The 19494-nt window shown below is 35.7% G+C and overlaps 1 protein-coding gene across 3 annotated transcripts in view; it reads right to left on the minus strand.

The window, feature by feature from the left end:
- CRYBG3 (crystallin beta-gamma domain containing 3) overlaps positions 1–19494 on the minus strand; it is a 145868-nt gene that overhangs the window by 33472 nt on the left and 92902 nt on the right. For all 3 annotated transcript variants that reach the window (XM_069100731.1, XM_069100732.1, XM_069100733.1), the window contains 6 exons: positions 16806–16939; positions 15485–15611; positions 5681–5823; positions 5447–5573; positions 4374–4406; positions 1672–1781 (listed from right to left, as the gene is read on the minus strand). In XM_069100731.1, coding sequence (XP_068956832.1) covers positions 1672–1781; positions 4374–4406; positions 5447–5573; positions 5681–5823; positions 15485–15611; positions 16806–16939 — 674 coding nt within the window. The remainder of the gene's footprint in view (positions 1–1671; positions 1782–4373; positions 4407–5446; positions 5574–5680; positions 5824–15484; positions 15612–16805; positions 16940–19494) is intronic.

Below are 19494 nucleotides of genomic sequence, written 5' to 3' on the forward strand. Positions count from 1 at the left end.
GATACGCTGTGTCTGTGTACAGTTGTAGATACGCTGTGTACAGTGTATATATGCTGTGTACATTGTAGATACGCTGTGTACAGTGTAGATACGCTGTGTCTGTAATTGTGAACAATGTTCTCCTGGTTCTGCTCTCCTCACTCAGCATCAGCTTACATAAGTCTGCAATTTATTATGACATCCATCTGCTCATTTCTTACAGCACAATCATATTCCATTACATTCATATACCACAAGCTGTTCAGCCATTCCCCAACGGATGGGTATCCTCTTGATTTCCAATTCTTTGCCACCATCAAGAGTTGCTATAAATATTTTTGTACACATGGGTCTTTGTCCCATTTGTATGATCTCTCTGGGATACAGCCCTAGAAGTTAAGTGGTATTGCTGGGTCAAAGAGTATGCACATTTTTGTAGCCCCTTGGGCATAGTTGCAAATTGCTCTCTGGAATTCTTAGGTCAGAGCACCACTCCACCAATAATGCATTAGTGTTACAATTTTCCCATATCTTTTCCAGCATTTACCTTTTTCCTGGAATATTACTGCTTCTTGTTTCTTCTCACCATATTAGAATGGTAACATTACATCATCTTTAGAGCTCCTTCTAAATGATCAAATTTATCTTTCTAGGTTGGTCTTGATTCTTGTATTTGTTGTATCTCAAAGTTCCTCTGGTCTTTGTTATCAGAAATGCTTGAAAGTACTCTATCCCATTAAAGATTCATTTACATTCCACCACTCCCCCGGAATATAGCCAGCTTTTCAGGGTAATTTGGTATTATTTGTAAGACACTCTCTTTTTCTTTTGGAATTCTGTATTCTAGCTTTCAGGGAGTTCATTACTTGGTAATGTTTACCACTTTCTCTTTTAAGCTATTTATTCTATTTCCAATGCTTTTCTCCAGAGCTTTTATGTACTTTTAAAAAACCCTTGCTTTATTTCTTCTTGATATTCATATAGTTCTTGTGGAAGCTTCAGTTGTTTTTTTTTTTCCTTTATAACCTTTGCTTGCATTTGTTGTTATTCACTTAATCACTAGATAGTCAATCATTAAAAAAAAATTAATTTGCTCATTTCTCTCACATTAATTCCTGAACTGGGGATTTGTGCTACATTGTACCTCTCTGTGCTATTATGGTACTTTTTGCATGGGATGAATCGCCCTGTTTGCTCTCGTCCAGGATCTCCTGTTTTCCTGTGCTGACCTTTTTTGAGCTGACAGAATTTTTCTCAGGGCATCCTCTGTGCTTGCTCCTTTTGGACATAAATCCTTGCACACTGAAAATATCTTTGGGAGCTACCTTTTTTATTGCCTGTTCACTCAGTTCTGATATGACAGAAGTCACTTAATGTTGTTTCTCATTGAATTTCGGGATTTTCCTTAGTTAGGATATGGGAAGTGGGCATTCTGCTCCCTATTCTGGCATCCATCTTGTCAGGTTTTCTGTATTTGGTTTTTAAGGGAATGATCTGCCTTAAGAGAGTATGCAAATGAGGATTTCCCACACACTACCAAAGTCACAGATTCGGACGATAGTCCTCAATTCCAACAAACAAAATAAAGAAAAAGGTATTTATTAAGTGCACAAGAAAAACTTCAGTAAACTTCTGAGCATTAAGTATATTTCATTTTTAAATAAATAGGAATATTTACACAAAAATACTCACCATCCTCGAAGAACCTTAAATGAATGGGGTATGAAGTCTGTCATCTCAGAAATAGGGTCTGTGAAATCTACACAATTTCCTTGAAAATTTGGTTGATCATATGCTTTGAGCTGTTAAGAAAATAAAACCACAATTAAAAACAAGGGGAAACAAGTATCTACCGTAAAAGCCAAAACAAAGTCCATCTTCTTTATGCACATAAAATAATAGAAGTCAGTGACTATTTCAGTGCTTATCTTTCAACAAAAACAGGAGAATCATCCATCATACAGTTCGTTTCTGGATAATAGTATTGGAGAGTGTCCCTTCACAGATTTACTCTAAACAAAACATCATCCTCTCACTAGACAAGAAATTAGGAAGACTTGAGTTGAAATCCAACCTCAGAAACTTAACAACAGTGTGACCCTGGCCAAATTACTGGATGTCTGCTTGCCTCAGCTTCCTCTTCGTAAAAACGAGGGTCATAATAACACCTACTTTTCAGGGTTGTTGTGAGGATCAAATGAGATAATATTTGTAAAGTGGTTTGTTATTTATGCTATCATCCCCCATGCTTCTAAAACTAAACTTCTTTTATCACATTCTTCACCTTCTTTGGAACGCTCCACTGGAGATCCTGACCAAGGTAAAACTGAACCATTTACACCTATTCCTGAAGGTCAACCATCTAACCAGTTATAAATGCAATTAGTCTTAGTTTTAATACTGTTGATATGCATTAATAAATGCATGTAGCTGTAGACAGACACCCCTCCCCATCCCCCATCAAGCCTAATGGTTGTAAATGACTATCATCAAGTCCCACCTCTCCAGTAACTGTATCAACTGAGTATTCACAAGTAATGCTTTAACAAACAAATGACTGTATGACAAGTTCACACCTTAAAATAATTTTCCTGCCTTGCATGGGGAAACCCAAAAAAACAATTATAGAATGACTGAATGTCATGCTCAACAAATAAAACACAATGTTATTGTGCTGAAATAAAATGAGGAATGCAGAGAAACAATGGAAGACTTCCAAAGATGCCAAACCAAAGTAACTATGTGTAACAATGATAACATGCATTTAAAAAATACTAAAAATCCCAATTCATAGTCATTGTAATGGTGCTAAATGTTTTATACACTATAATATGTGGGCAATGTCAGGGGAGTTCTCTTACTTTTATTCCTTTATAATAAGATAGGGTCTTATCAGGATTGGCTGTGGTCTAAGCAACAAAAAGCATTTATAAACTTTGGTTAAAAGAGCTCTATTGAAGGAAATGTTAGGTCTGACATGGATTTATCCTGATTTTAATTTTGTTCTTAAAAAGTGTCAAAGCAAGGAAATGAATCCCAGTGGCTCTTCTCATTCCTCTGCACTATTCTTACTATACACAGCTATCTTACCCTCTCTTCTCTGCTATAGTAGGAATTTTTTTTTAAAAGAACTCAACAACAGTTTATAGCTACAATTAATCTGAATACATATTGGTCTCGTCCAAGCACATAAAAAGAAATTAGAAGTAAAACTGACTTTCTCCTTGAGCAATTCTATGTTGCTTTACTTTTTTTTTTTTAAAGCAAGTTAAGTAACTTGCTCAAGGTTACACGGCCAGGTGTTTCTGGGTGTGGTGCTGAGTATCTGAGCCCGGATTTGATCCCCAGGTCATCCTGACACTGGGGCCAGTACTCTTACTCGCTGTGCTACCTGGCCGCCCCTGTTTTACTTTTAAAATACTTTCAACAACATATTTTTAACAATTTACTACTATTTACAAATCTATGTTCAACTTAAGATAAAGAAAAGAAAAAGAAAATGAAGATTGAGAATGAGATGGATTTTAAAATGGCATAGAAGGCTACAAACTGAAAACTGAGTTCATAAAAATGGAATCCTTTTTTTATATAAACATACTTAGTTCTAAAAAAAATGTGCCATTTGTTTTTTTTTTTTTTCAGTATGCTAAAGACAATCCATAGTGGGAAATTTTATACTATTACCACACTATATAATATCATTCATCCTTGAGAAGAATTTGGTATGAAATGGAGCAATACTGGACAAATCCAAGGGTGGTTAGTTACTGAAATACTAAATGAACCATAGTAAAAGTCAATTTCTTGGCATGACCTTTCAGGACAGAAGTACAATGAGATCTCCTTTTTACCAGTGCTTGATATGCCATATCATATCTTGATCTAGAAATTTCAATGTTATGTTTCCGAATAATGACATCATTCTGATTTTTTTTTTCTACATCAGGACTAGGAAATAAGAGAGATGGAAATGACAACTTTAACACTTCCTTTAAGAAGAAATGTAGTTACAGAAACATATTTTTACATTTAACAGGTTAAGCAAGGAGATTTCAACAGTAAGTTTATTCACAAAAATATCAGTATGAATAATAATATGACCCAAAGGAGAGGGTGGGAATGGGGGAAAAGAATAGTGGCAGGGACCCAAAATTATCCCTAAGTAGTATGAGTTACTGACATTGTTAGAGAAAGACAAAGGAAATTGTGACCAATTCAGTGAATATAACCATTGACAAATGAATGTTTACTTTAAGAGATGCCAAATGTATTATAAACCATCTTGCTACTTGGTAGGAGATATCAGAACAGAGGATCTCATAGGAAAGGTGGAAAGATTTACAACAAAGCACTTTAAAAGTTATGAAATAGAAATGATGTTTCTTATAACATACCAAATATGAAGGTTCATTTATCCCAAGAGGTTCCTGCAAAAAAAAAATATATATATATATTTAAAATTATTTCAAAAAAATGTGCATACATTCTTCATTGTCTTTCTGAAATAAAAAATGTTTTTAAAAACAACAAAGTGTTCACCCTAATTTTACGGTCCATTTTATGGAACACTGGTACCAGAATACAAAAACTCAAAGGGCAAGGGAAGGTTGCATGGGTAGAGATGGAGAAGAATTCAGGAAGACATCCAGAGACCTATCTATGCCTATAGCGTTGATAAAGATTCTGCCATTTTATTTTAGTCACCTTCTGGGACTAATGCTGCTAGCACTAACTTTCTGAGTTAGATGGCAGGCCCATTTTATAACAGTTCTTGAGCAGTGAATCATGAACATAAAAAATATACATATTTTGCAAACTGTACTTCAATATTATTCTTTTTTAATCCTATATTTTTAATATTTTAAATTTGATTTTATGATTTAAAAGCATTCTGAGAAGGGGTCCTTTGGCTTCATCACTCTGCCAAAGGAGTCGATGACAAACAAAAACGTCAAGAATCCTAAGGGGTCCAGTGATTCTTGTGGCACGTGACTACACTGGTTATGTTCTCAGGGATCTTCATCTAAAGCAGCTGTTCTGTCCTTTGACAGTTTGGTGAAGCCAATGGACTCCTAAGAACAATGTTTTAAATGCATAAAACAAAATACATATGATTACAAAATAAACCAATGGAGTTGAAATGCATAATCAAAATATTTGCAAAACAAGTTCATGAACATCAGCCTAAGAATCCTAAAGGATCCTCTTCTTTCCCTCTGTTCCTAAATAGGCCATGGCCAACAATAGTCAATTCTCTGAAGCCCGACCAAAGACAATAAGCTCTGGTATTCACATGCAAGTGACATTTGACAAGCTATCTGTGCTGTCTTTCAGAGATGTTTATAGTTACTGTGATCAACTCAAAAGGCATAAAAAGAAACAAAACTAATCAGTGACCCAAATAATTTTTTACTAAAATAGCTATAATTTAACTGACAGACAATATAAAAAAAAAAAACTAACTCACCAGTCTAACAGGCCTTATTGACATGATTTGGTTGTTGGAGCCTCCCCAGTCAAAAAAACTCTTGTATTTTCCTTTCTCTAGTATATACTGTTCTCCACAAAAGAACCGTTGTTGGTAGCCAACCCAACTAACAGAGAAAGAAACCAAAGTTAGGAAACTCAGCAATGCCACAGGTAGATAAGCTGTTTAATTTTGATAATAAAAATACTTTGCATATCTCTGCAAAAAACTTACACTCCACTTTTAACATGGATAGATCTTGTTTCATTACCAAACCCGACTTCTTCCAAATCAGGAACATCGCGATTAATAATATTAACAAACTTTGAGTTTTCTACATCAGACTCAAATAGTGTGACTGAAGATTCTATAAAATTCTAAAAGGAGGAGAAAAATTAGGGGAAACACAGATAAGCTGCTTTATAGACAACTGTATTTTAGTTTACTTTTTTATGTTAGAGAATGTATGTTAAAAGAAATTTCATGTAGAGCATAACCTCTACCTAAAAACAATTTTTATTTTTGTTTATTCCTATGACAAGGAGGGCCATTTGAATAATTAATACAAATCATGTCCAATTTGAAATATTCAAGAAAATACCAATTATAACTGATCAGTGATGTAATTTTCTACTTCATGGTATTTTTAATGTGTTTTTTGTTTGTTTTTTTGCTTTTTGGAGGGGGGAAGGTAGGACAATTGGGGTTAAATGACTTGCCCAACGTCACACAGCTAGTTTTGTGTTAAGTGTCTGAGGTCACATTTGAACTTAGGTCCTCCTGACTACAGGGCTGGTGTTGTATTCACTGAGCCACCGAGCCACCCCTAATTATGCTATATTAGTAAGAAAAAAAAATTCTTACAAATAGAGCCATCCTAGAATTTGGGATCCTTTTCTGGAGTTCTCTGGAGCTCATCAGGGCAAGGTTGGATGAAAAAATTCTTGTATAGGTATGATCTGAACTAGATGTGTGTGTGTGTGTATGTATGTGTGTGTGTGTGCACGTGTGCACATGCTCCAGATGAGGAGGGGGGGAAAGGTGGGGCAAGGTTTTCTATTTTAATTACAGTATTTTACATTAAAATTTTTAGCAATTTTTTGGACAAATATAAAATAAAATTCAATTTAGCTTCTGACAAGAGAGGCTCAAGAATTATTTCTTGTTTACCAAAAAAGTAGAAATTAAAATATAAAACCAAGTGCGTCATCTCTTATCTCATTAACTATGAACACATTTGTGTTTTTGGCTCAATTATTAGGTCACCAGGAAATCTGCTATGGTTCTACAAGTGTCTGTCAATATCAGTTACTTATCCTTTACATTTTTCATGTATTCTAGACATTGGGGTAGGTATTTAAAGATTCCAAGTTAGGATTTTCCTTTTTGAACAATTATATTTTTAAATACAAAGGAAATATATGAAAATTAAGCAATAAGCTAATCAGGAAAGCAATAATAAGGGGAATAGCTTTGTCTAAAAGCAAATCATCCTCCATCACTCCTCAGCTAGGGCATTCATATTCTCTCTCTCTCTCTCTCTCTCTCTTTTTCTCCAACAGCTTTTCTCAGATTCATGATGTTGAGAAGGATATCAGTGATACTTGAAGGATCATAGAGAGCCAAAAAGGTACCTTAGGAGTAGAAAAATTTATGTGTCCCAATTTAAAAAAATAAAAAAGGAAGAGAGAATGCATCTAGCAAACTACAGGCCAGTAAGCTTGACTTTGAGTCATAGGGAAAATCTAGAACTTACTGTTAGAAAGTAAATAAATATCAAGAGAAGAAAGAGTGATCGTCAAGAACCTGCTATTAGCACAGCTTTATGTGAAGAACAGATCAAGCTGGACTAACATTATTTCACTTTTGCCAGGGTAATCAAACATCAAGAAAATAGTTCAATATGCACACACACACACACACACACACACATATATGATAAAATTTAGATAAGTTATGTGTAATTTATCTACATTTTTGTAAAGCACTTGATGAATATCATGCCATTTTTTTGTGGAAAAAAAATAGAAAAATGTGTACTTTCAAAGAATAGTCATTATGGTTCTCTAATAACTTAGAAGGAAATCTCCAGGGACCCCTCTCAGGCATCTGTTTGGCCTTTTTCCTGTTTAAAAATCTTATTAATGATTTGGATAAAGGCATAGAAAGCATACTTATCAGGTTTACAAATGATACAAATACTTTTGTATATTGTATATTTAAAATACTTTTGTATTGTAAAGAATGAAGGGACAGTTTCAGAGAAACCTAGGAAGACTTTTAGTAACTGACACAGAGTAAAGTGAGCAGAAGCAGGATAATATATACAAAAACAATGAAAAGAAAAACAACTTTGAGAGTGTTAAGAAATGAAAATCTCTCCTTTTCTGCCATCCAATTTTGGAAAGGAAGATGGAAGAGGTATGGATAGGGGGAAATTTTGGGGGTGGGGAGGAAAGAAGGAAGGAAGAGATGGAGGGAGGCAGGGAGTAAGGGAGTGAGGGATATGGAAAAGGGGAGAGGAAGAAGAAAGGAAGGGAGTATTAATGAAGTGTTAAAAAAAATGCACAGAACAGAAAACAGGCCAGAAAGTAATACAGACAAGCAGGACAGCTTTTATAGTTACGTGTTCAACTTATTACATACTTAAAAATAAAAGTAAGCTGTATGTAAAAAACTTGCCCAGGGTCATTCAGTCAAAATTCAAACCCAAGACTTTCTGACTCTTGAGTACAATGCTCTATTCACAACATCATTTTTTTAAGGTACAGAATTATTTTTGGAATGTACCACATTTGTTAAGTATGTCATATCCTCTACTGAACTTAAATAGCTTTAGTTTCAGGTACCTCCTACTCAGCTCTATTTATATTTATATTAAATTGTTATCATACATATATATATAATTATATTTCTATTAAAAAATAAATTAATTCATTCAAAATTGGGTGTAGGATGTTCTGAATAATGAGCTGAAGTTTCTTTAACCCATGTAAGCATAATAGACTAATGAATGTCTAATAAATGTTTCATCTTGTCTATTATGCTTTGCTTTATTTTGTTTAATAAACAAGTGATTTTTATGTAGAGCATGACCTCTACCTCAAAATGATTTTTAACGTTTTATTTTTTAACTTTCATTTAAACATTTAATATTTATTTAAATTTGACATTCATTTAAAATTTTTTTTGAGTTCCAAATTCTCTCCATCTTCCAGTCTCTCCCCCAAGCAATATGACATCCATTATATTTGTGAACTTATGCAAAATATATTTCCATATTAGCCCTGTTGCAAAAAAACACAAAAAACCCAGCAAGAAAAATAAATGTAAAATACTATACTTCAGTCTGCTCTCAGAGTTCATCAGTTATCTTTCTGGAGGTATATAGCATTTTTCATCTTGAGGCTTGAGGTCATTGTCTTGCTTAGAGCACCTAAGTCTTTCACGCTGATTATCCTTACCATACTGCTGTTCGTATGTATAATATTCCGGTTCTGTTCACTTCAGCTTGAATCAGTTCACAGAAGTTTTCCCCAGTTTTTCTCAAAACATTCTGTTCATTTCTTGTAGTGCAATAGTATTCTATCACAATCATATACCACAACTTGTTCAGGAATTTTTCAATTAATGGGCATCACCTTAATTTCCAATTCTTGGCCACCACAAAAAGAACTGATATAACTATTTTTACACGTATAGACCCTTTCCCTTTTCTTTGATCTCTCTGGGATACAAACCTAGTAGTTGTAGTATTGCTGGATCAAATGGCATGCACAGCCCTTTGGGCAAAGTTCCAGATTGTTCTCTAGAATGGTTGGACCACTTTACAATTCCACCAATTGGGCACTGGTGTCCTTCTTTTTCCACTTCCCCTCCAGCATTTGACATCCTACTTTTCTATCATGTTAATCTGAAAGGTTTAACTGAGTTGTTGTAATATGACTTTCTCTGATAATTCTTTTAAGCACTTTTTCATATGGCTGTTAATAGCTTTGATTTCTTCTTCTCAAAACTGCCTGCCTCTGACCATTTATTAAATGGTAATAGTTCTTCTCTTTATAAATTTGATTTAATTGTATATATTTGAGAAATAAGGTCTTTGTCAAGGAAATATGCCATACATTTTCCCCCCAGATTTCTGTTTTTCTTCTAATTTTAGCTGCATTGATTTTGTTTGTTAAAGAAACCTAATTCACATAATCAAAATTATCTGCTTTACTTCTCATGAACTAGTCCTGCAATTCTGGTCTGAAACCCAACTGGTATCTGGTCACAGTATATGATCTTTGGAATATTTTGCTATATTTTCCTTGCTAGTATATATTTTTACATAAATATTCATTAGGGAAATTAGTCTATCGTTTTCTTTCTCTGTTATTGCTTTCCCTGGATTGGGTATCAAAACCATATTTGTATCACAGAAGGAATTTGGTAGGACTCCTTTACCTGTTTTTTCAAAGTTTATATTGTACTGGAATTGCTCTAAATTTTTGGAAGAATTCACCTGTTAACCCTTCTGGTCCTGGAGAACTTTGCTTGATTTTTAACAGACAAACTGAACGATATCAATAAAGTTCTGAAATGTGTCAGTCATTTTGGAAAATGATTAGAAATTGTCCTAAAAATGTGATCAATAGTTCTGTGGTCTTTGACCCAGAGATCCCACTGTATTGACTTCCCAAGGAAGCAAAAGAGAATAAGGTCAAATATGTAACAAAATAGTAACAGGGGAACTTTTGTGGAAAATGAAGAATATGTCTATCAGGTGGGAAATAGCTGAATAAATTGTGGCACATGGATGTAATGAAACATTACTCTGCTGTAAGATAGAAAAAAAGAATTCAAAGAAACATGAGATGATATATATGAACTGATGCAGGAAGAGTGGAACAGAGTAAATGTAAAATAAAACACCAAATGGCATGCTGTCTGACTACAGTGACCAAGCCTGGACCAGAAGAAGACTTGAGAAAATGCACCTCCTTTTTTATTGGGGATGGGATGGAGCATGGGAGTAGGAGAGTAGAGAAAGGCTTACTTTTCCAGATACAACATATATGTGGGTTGGTTTTGCTGAACTAGTCATTTTTTCACTTTCTTTCTTAATCTTTGTTCAAAAGGAGGTCTGTTCTCCTTTAGAAGGAATAATATTATGTTGGAAAGGAGATGTGATATAAAAACAAAAGGCATAAATTAAAAAAAAATAACATAAAACTGGGCTTGGTATAACTGAAAAAAAAATCAATAGAACTTCTATTGAAAACTTCAAAGTCTGTCCTCAATTAGAGATGAAGAACTACTACCAAGAAAAACAGATGTGGCAGAGGCAGGCCTGGAAGGTGGGAGGAGGCCTGATCAACGTGGGGGGCACGTCATCCCACCAACCACAAGGGCCACTACCAGGCCTATCACTAAAGGGCTGGGACTGGAAAGAGCAAGGTAAGAAGCAAATACAGGGGCCCCTGTCCTGGACAGCAAACACTCCTGGGGCTAGCACTTCATAGCCCAGAAATCTAAAAAAAGAAGCCCCTATCAGGACCTCCAAAGACCAGGATGACAGAGTGAACCTCACCTGTTCCAACCCCCCACCTCTGACCCTGAAAACATAGTAACTATTGTCCCAGGGCAAAACACTCTACAGTAAAGGCTTGGGATCCCTAAAGGAAGGGCGTGGCTAGGACCCTGCCTCAAAATGGGCAGAAAGCAGACTACAAAGACTCTGGAGTCCTTCTATCCTCAGAGGGAGGAGCCAAACTCAGAGGGAGACAATGTGGACTCCACACCCACAGCTGAAACATCAACAGGAAAAGGGTCCCAAGCACAGAAAGCTCTCCTAGATGAGATCAAAAGGAACTTTGAAAACAAAATGACAGAGATAGAAGACAAAATGAATAATTCTCTCAAAACCAAAATTGCAGAATTAGAAAAACATTATAATGAAGAAAACATCTCCTTTAAAAGAAAAGTGTATGATATGGAAAAGGAGCTTCAAAAACTAACCAAGGAAAATGATTTGCTAAAAACTAGTATCAACCAAATCGAAACAAATAACTCTATGAGGGACCAAGAATTAGTCAAAAAATAAAAAACAAGAATGAAAAATTAGAAAAAGAGGTAAAATACCTCAATGGAAAAATAACTGACCTGGAAAACAGATCCAGGAGAGATAATCTCAGAATCACAGGCCTACCAAAAAATCATGATGAAAAAATGAGCCTGTACAACATTCTCCAAGAGCTCATAAAGGAAAATTGCCCTGAGATACTAGAACCTGAGGGTAAAATAGAAATCAAGATAATCCACCAGACTCCTGCTGAAAGAGATCCCAAACTGAAAAGTCCTCGAAATGTTATGGCTAAACTCAAGAACTACCAGGTAAAAGAGAAAATACTTCAAGTGGCCAGAAAGAAACAATTCAAATAATGAGGGTCCACAGTGAGGATCGCCCAGGATTTGGCAGCCTCTACACTGAAAGATCAGAGGAAATGGAATACAATTTTCCAGAAGGCAAAAGAGCTCAGATTACAACCAAGGATCACCTACCCAGTGAGACTGAGCATATTCTTCCAGGCAAAGAGATGGTCATTCAACAATATAACAGATTTCCAGACCTTCCTGAAGAAAAAGCCAGAGCTCAATGGAAAATTCAACCTCCATTTACAAGATGCAAGAGTGACATAGAAAGGGAAACAAGGAAAACACACACACACACACACACACACACACCCTTCTATTTGATAAGAGCAAACTGGTTATAGACAAGTAGAGGGTGTAAGTATAAAATACACAAAATGACGATTTAAAAAAAATCTTATTAAGGGCTACAAAGGGACTGCAATGGAAGAAAGGAAATTAATGAAGTGGAAAAGGGTAAATTATGCCACACAAAGAGGCAATAAAAACTGTATAGCAGAGGAAAAGAAAGGAGGGAGATGGGAATTATATGAGCTTTTCCCTCATTGGTTCTGGTGCAAAGAGGGAATAAAAACCAGTTAAGCATAGGACTCTATAGAGAAGAAATGCTAAAAGTATCATTTTAGAGGGAAAGAGGGGAGGGAGAGGAGCTTCGCATGAGATTTGTTCCTGTCACTCTTGATGCGAAGAAGAAATAGCATACTTCATTAAGTATAAAAATATCCAAAGGCAGTAGGAGGGGGAAAGGTCTAGGAAAGGGGGGCGGGGTGGTTAGTAGGGAGGGAAGAAGTAATGGGGAAGGGGAAGAAAAGGGAGGGGGGCTGATAAGGGAATACTGGGGGAGGTGGTGGTCAAGAGGAAAACTATTAAGGGGGAAGGGAGAAGGGGAGAAAAAAATATAAGCCCTAACAGGGGAGGGAATAGGATGGAGGGAAAGAAACAGATAATAATCATAACTGTGAATGTGAATGGAATGAACTTTCCCATAAAACGGAGGTGGATAGCAGAATGGATTAAAAATCATACTCCTACAATATGCTGTTTACAAGAAACACATCTGAAACAGGGATACACACAGGGTAAAGGTAAAAGGCTGGAGTAAAATATATAATGCCTCAGCTAAAGTAAAAAAAGCAGGGGGAACAATCCTGATCTCAGATAAAGCAAAAGCAAAAATAGATCTAATTTAAAAAAGATAAGGAAGGAAACTATATCCTGCTAAAAGGCATCATCGAGAATTAAGCAATATCATTACTTAACATATATGCACCAAGTGGTGTAGCATCCAAATTCCTAGAGAAGAAGTTAAGGGAATTAGAGGAAGAAATAGATAGCAAAACTATACTAGTGGGAGACCTTAATCTCCCCCTCTCTGAATTTGATAAATATAACCTCAAAATAAACAAGAAAGAAGTTAAGGAGGTGAACAGGATTTTGGAGAGGATAGGTATGATAGATCTCTGGAGAAAACTGAATGGGGATAAAAAGGAATATACTTTTTTCTCAGCGGTTCATGGGACATACTCAAAAACTGACCATGTTCTAGGGCATAAAACCTCACAATTTTGTGCAGTAAGGCAGAAATATTAAATGCATCCTTCTCAGATCATGATGCAATAAAAATTATATGCAATAAGGGCCATGGAAAGACAGACTAAAAACTAATTGGAAATTAAAGAATTTAATCCTAAAGAATGAGTGGGTCAAAGAAGAAATTATAGAAACAATCAGTAATTTCATTCAAGAGAATGATAATAATGAGACAACATACCAAAATTTGTGGGATGCATTAAAGGCAGTTCTTAGGGGAAGTTTTACATCCCTGAATGCATACATGATTACATTAGATATGAACAGGCAATTTTCAGAGAAAGAAATTAAAGATATCTATAAGCACATGAAGAAATGCTCTAAATCACTATTGATCAGAGAAATGCAAATCAAAACAACTCTGAGGTACCACATCTCACCAGTCAGATTGGCTAAGATGACAAAACAGGAAAATGACAAGGTAGGTTGGTGGCGGCCAGGTAGCACAGCAATTAAGAGAACCAGCTCTGGTGTCTGGATGACCTGGGGATTGAATCCGGGCTCAGACACTTAGCATCCACCAAGAAACACCTGGCCATGTAACCTTGAGCAAGTTACTTAACCCCAATTGCTTACAAAAAAAAATAAGAAAATGACAAATGCTGGAGAGAATGTGGGCAAATTGGAACACTAGTGCATTGCTGGTGGAGTTGTTAACTGATCCAGTCTTTCTGGAGAGCAATCTGGAATTATGCCCAAAGAGCTATAAATACTTTCATATCATTTGACCCAGCAATACCACTCCTAGGGTTATATCCCAAAGAGATCATAGAAGTGGGAGGAAGACTCATATGCACAAAAATGTTTATAGCAGCTCTTTTTGTGGTGGCAAAGAACTGGAAATTAAGGGGGTGCCCATCAATTGGGGAATGTCTGAACAAGTTGTGGTATATGCATGTTATGGAATACTATTGTGCAATAAGAAATGAGGAGCAGATGGACTTCATTTTTACCTGGAGAGGCTTATACGAACTGATGCAGAGTGAGAAGAGTAGAGCCAGGAGGAATTTACAGACACAACGTATGTGTGATGCCCAACTTTGATAAACTGGACTCTTCTCAGCAATTCAGAGACATAAGTCAAACCCAAAAGACTCATGATGGGGAGAGATGTTTACATCCGGAGAAAGAACTGCGATTGAACCCAGATTGAAGCACAATACCTGCCTTTTTTCGTTTTCTTGTTTGATTTTGTTTCCTCTTTCCCATTATTCATTCCATCTGTTACAATCCTTCTTTATAACCTGACTAATGCCTAATGTGAATGTATTTGCAGATACTATACTTGATTGTATGCCACCATGGCGGGGGGGGTGGCAGGAGGAGGGAGAGAAAATTTGAAACTCAAGGAATTATGGTAATGAATCTTGTAAACTAAAAGTAAATAAATTAATAAAGACCCCCCCCCCAAAAAAAGAAAAAGATGCATTTTTCTAAACTGTATTTATATTGTTATATATTATTATTATATTATTATACTTCTTTCAGATGCAAGTAGTTTCTAGCTTACTTTATATGGATATATGTAAGCATAAATATGTATTTCCTTATTTGTCTCCATTTTTAGAGAGTCTGGATAGTAATTTATCAAATCCTGAGAGAGATGGCTAAGAAAGAATTAAAACCTTGAAGGGTAGCTGGTAGAAGAAGTGGGCTCTACAGACATCTTAAAAGCCTGCTTTAATTGAATGTTCCTAGATAGATGTTGAGGAATTTACAAAGCAAAAGTTATGATGTATTTTTAGGAAAAACTGATATAGACTCATAACTTCTGAGCGGATAAGATTTGTGACTGAGCATCCTGAAACATCACTATAGATGAGCACAATTTGTTAAGAAGTGATGTATATTTCATAATGTATCATGACAATATGGCAAATAGTACATTGAACCAGGCACTTCCATCTCATGATACTCAGGTGTCATAACATTTTATAATTTTTTAATTGGCACAGAAATATGATTGATTTTTAGTGATTTATAAGGTAAGGTGAGTGGGAAAGCAAAGGCAGAAAACCAATGCAAACTTACTGCTTGTAAGTAGCGGAAAGACAATAAAGTGCTATTCAATGTCTCCCAGGTACTGATGTCTTCATATTCTCCCTCTTCAAGCAGATACTGTTGGCCTTTGAAATGTTCTTTTTCATAGGCAACCCACCTAGATATGCACATAACACAAATTCAGCAGTTAAAAAAGTTGTAGTCAGTGAGTGTAATAAAGAAACAATACAAATAACTTTAATTGATTATAATCTAATTCTATGAACCAACACTAATTTTCTTTTGGCTTAAAAACAATCCTCTTTAGAGCCATGAGACTTTTCCCAAACAAGGGACTAATTGTAGGGATATAACAGAACCATCTCTTTTTCAATGTTTGCAATGTGATCTTATCCCATATGCATGCATATACAAATGTAGTCCTGTCAGAAAAAAATTACAGATAAAAAAAGACAAGTACTACCAAACTGAATCATGTAAGGTCATTCCTATTTTTAATCACTGATGCCCACGGGCTTAAGGGTTTCTATGGTAAATCATTTATCCAAGGCTTAAATCAGAAGATAATACCACTAGTCAAGATTGTTGCTGTTTGGGAGGAAACAGGTAAAGGCAACTAGGTAAGTCTGAGTTGCTTTGCAGTAAGAGGTGCTGGTTGCAGTGTTAAAGCCCTATATTTATTTAAAGATATCTATAGATGTTTCCTGGCAAAAAAAATTTGCTATCACCACTGGAGATGACGGGAAACTGGAAGGAAGCAAAATTATTACCTGCCTCCAAAGTAAACTGAATGGCCAATAAAAATAATGGCCAAAAAACCCCACATAAAAACAGTAAGCCACACAGATATTAGGTAAGTAAAATCATCCCTTTATCTTAATATAGGGTTTCACGAATATATTATTATTAAATGCCTTTTTATTATCTTCACTTAGCAAATGATATGTGAATAACCCACTCTAACTGGAATAATATTTTTGTGGGAATTTTAAAAAATCAACTGCAAAAAATTTAGTGAAAATGCATTTTGTACAGGTATTACAATTTGAAAGGAAATTTCATTAAAAAAAGGTAAACTACAATCAACCAAGCAACAAGCACTGGTTGTGGACCTTCTATGTTGTAAGTATTTATCTTCTGCTAAGCACTAGGGATACAAAATAAAACATGAAGCAGTCCCCAATTATAATGTGATTACATTCTATATAAGGGAAGGTGACATGTACAACATGCACACATATGAGAATATATATAAAATAAACATATAAAAATGAACACAAGGCAATTTATGATGCAGGTCAAAAATATTTGTAGATCAATAAACAATGAATATTGAAAATTCACCACTCACACTCCACCAATAACACGAATTGATGCAATTCCGAAGAAATTCTCCTCATTTCTGAAAAGTTCTGGGACAGAGTCTACATGTTCATTAAACTCCTTGGCTTGCCCAAGGAAATGTGTTTTATCATATATAATCACCTAAAAGAGGAATAAGAAATACTTAATATGTAGACTAGCACATATATATGTACTATATATATGTATATATATATATATATATACATACTAAATTTAAACAAACAATATTAAATCAGGGAAACAAGATAAAGAAAACAATATAAAACAAACATCTCAATCTAAAGAACTTTAAAAGCCAAAATTAATCGTCATAATGGCAAATCTTATATCAACCAATTAACATTTGTATATATTCATATAAAGCAGTGGTCTAACAATGTATTGGGGGCGGTGTCACTCACCTAGAGCTACTTTATAAGTGAGGAATTTCAGAAAATAAAACTATGTAGATGGAACTTCAGAAAAACAGTGTGCCTTATTTAAACTCTACTGGAAAGCATTCAGTTACTGTGAGCTTTCAATTGAACTCTATAAACAATGTTCTGATCTAATTACAAATACTGTATATAAAGATGCTTCCTGAAACATTCAATCCTTTTACATCCTTTACTGAATATTGAGGAATAGAAGTCATGACAATATTCGAACTGAAATGGACAATTACCAAAAAATGTAAGACAAAACTAAAACAGTAATAGCTGATATTTTTGCAGTGCTTTAAAGGTTTGCGAAACACTTTACATAAATCCACACAACAACCCTATGAAGTAGGGACTACAGGTATTATTAACCCCATTTTACAGATAAGGAAATGGAGGCTCCTTGAAAACAAAGTTTGTTTCACTTTTATATACTTTTTCCCTAACAGTACCTGGTATACATTAAGTGCACAATAAATGCTTGTTGAAGTAATGAATAAAATGAGGATCAGAGAAGTCAGATGACTTGCTAGTAGTTGTTACACAATATCGAAGTATCAAAAGCAGAATTCGAACTCTGGTTTCTTCCAATTACAAAGCCAGTGTTCTTTCTACTCTACCACACTGTTTTGGAGGATGATAACTGTGGAATTCTTCCTCTATTTGCACCATGTAAGAAAAAAAAACCCACACAAAAATAAAAGGAAAAAAGGGCAAATTACTAAGAAACAAATTTCTACCATATAATCTATGTATTTAGTCCTTTCTTCCCTCTAATTCAATTCCAATTCATCTATTACATGCTACATATCTCTACCTGAATATACTAACCATCTCACCAACTCAGGCTATGCAAAGCTGAACCCCTGATTTTCTAGCTTTCCTATGAACTTCCCCAGTTTTGTGGAGGAATCCATCATCTTCCCCATCACCCAGGTTCATAACTTCAAAGCCATCTTTGACTTCTCCCACTTATTCCAACCCCTCTTTCCCCCATGCCATCAATCAATTGCCAAATCTTCCAGATTCTACCAGAGACTCTGCCACATCAGCCTCCTCTTATAATGCTACTGTTTGTCTAGCCTGTTTTAAGAGCATCTTAATTGCTCTCCTGGTCTCTCCTCTCTCTATAATCTATCCTCACACAGCAGCTTCAAAAAGTCTTCTGAAAGCAATCTAATCATATCATCCCCCTGCTCAAACATCTTCAAATAGATTCCTATTGTCTAGAAAAAGAAGCTTGGCACTTAAACCCCTCAACAGTCTGTCCACAATGCACCTACCCACCTGACTTCATCTCCTTCTCTTATTTTCTGTACTCAATCCAAACTAGATTAACAACATGTCCCTCATCTCACTCCTCCCTGTCCCCTATGGCTTTCAAATTCCTTATCTCCCTTTGAGATTCAGCTCAAATGCACAACCTTCTCTCAGAAGCCTTCCTTAATACTCCTTGTTAATACTGGTCTCTCACTCATCAAAAATTCCTAGAACACTTAGCCAGTTTGCAATTTGGTCCCTCAACTCCCTACCCTTGTACACAGCACAGTGCCTAGCACATAGCAAGCATTTGATAAATGTTTGCTGACCTGACTTGTGATCTGTGCATGTCTTATCTTCACAAGTAAGATACAGCCTCCCTCCTGAAGGGCAAAGCCTGGGTCAGGACTGGGGAACCTGTGGCCTCGAGGCCACATGTGGCCCTCTAGGTCCTCAAGTGGGGCCCTCTGACTGAATCCAAACTTCACAGAACACAGGGCCCCACTTGAGGACCTGGAGGACCACATGTGGCCTCAAGGTTGCAAGTTCCTCACCCCTGTCCTGGCTCATTTTATCTTGATGCTGCTAGCAACCAGCAGAGAGCCTTGCTTATTGCAGGCACTAAATAAATACTTAATGAATTCAATTCAGGAATTTACCTTATAATTGAACATCAAAACAAAACAAATAGAATAGGTTCTGGTCAGTCTCAGAAAAGAGTTTCCAGTGTTCCCCACATCCTTTAGCCTTCAGGACTCTAGGGTCTTAGCCAGTTTTCCCAGATTCACAGTGGTGAATGGTGTGAGAAGCTCTTAGTAGGGACAATTTTCTGCAAACATGCAGGAGAAAGAGCTAGATTTGTTCCCAATTCCCAAGATAACTGGGGGAAAAATTGTGTCCATGGTTAGAGCGACTGGGCCAATGAAACAGTCCTCAGAAACAGAATAAGTAAGTGCTTCCTCAAGACTTGTAGTTGCTTCTTCAGCAATTGGAAAT

Source organism: Petaurus breviceps, unplaced genomic scaffold, assembly GCF_028583685.1.
Source record: "Petaurus breviceps papuanus isolate PSGF00001 unplaced genomic scaffold, PetGlider_PUasm1.0 419, whole genome shotgun sequence".
Lineage (NCBI taxonomy): Eukaryota > Metazoa > Chordata > Mammalia > Diprotodontia > Petauridae > Petaurus > Petaurus breviceps.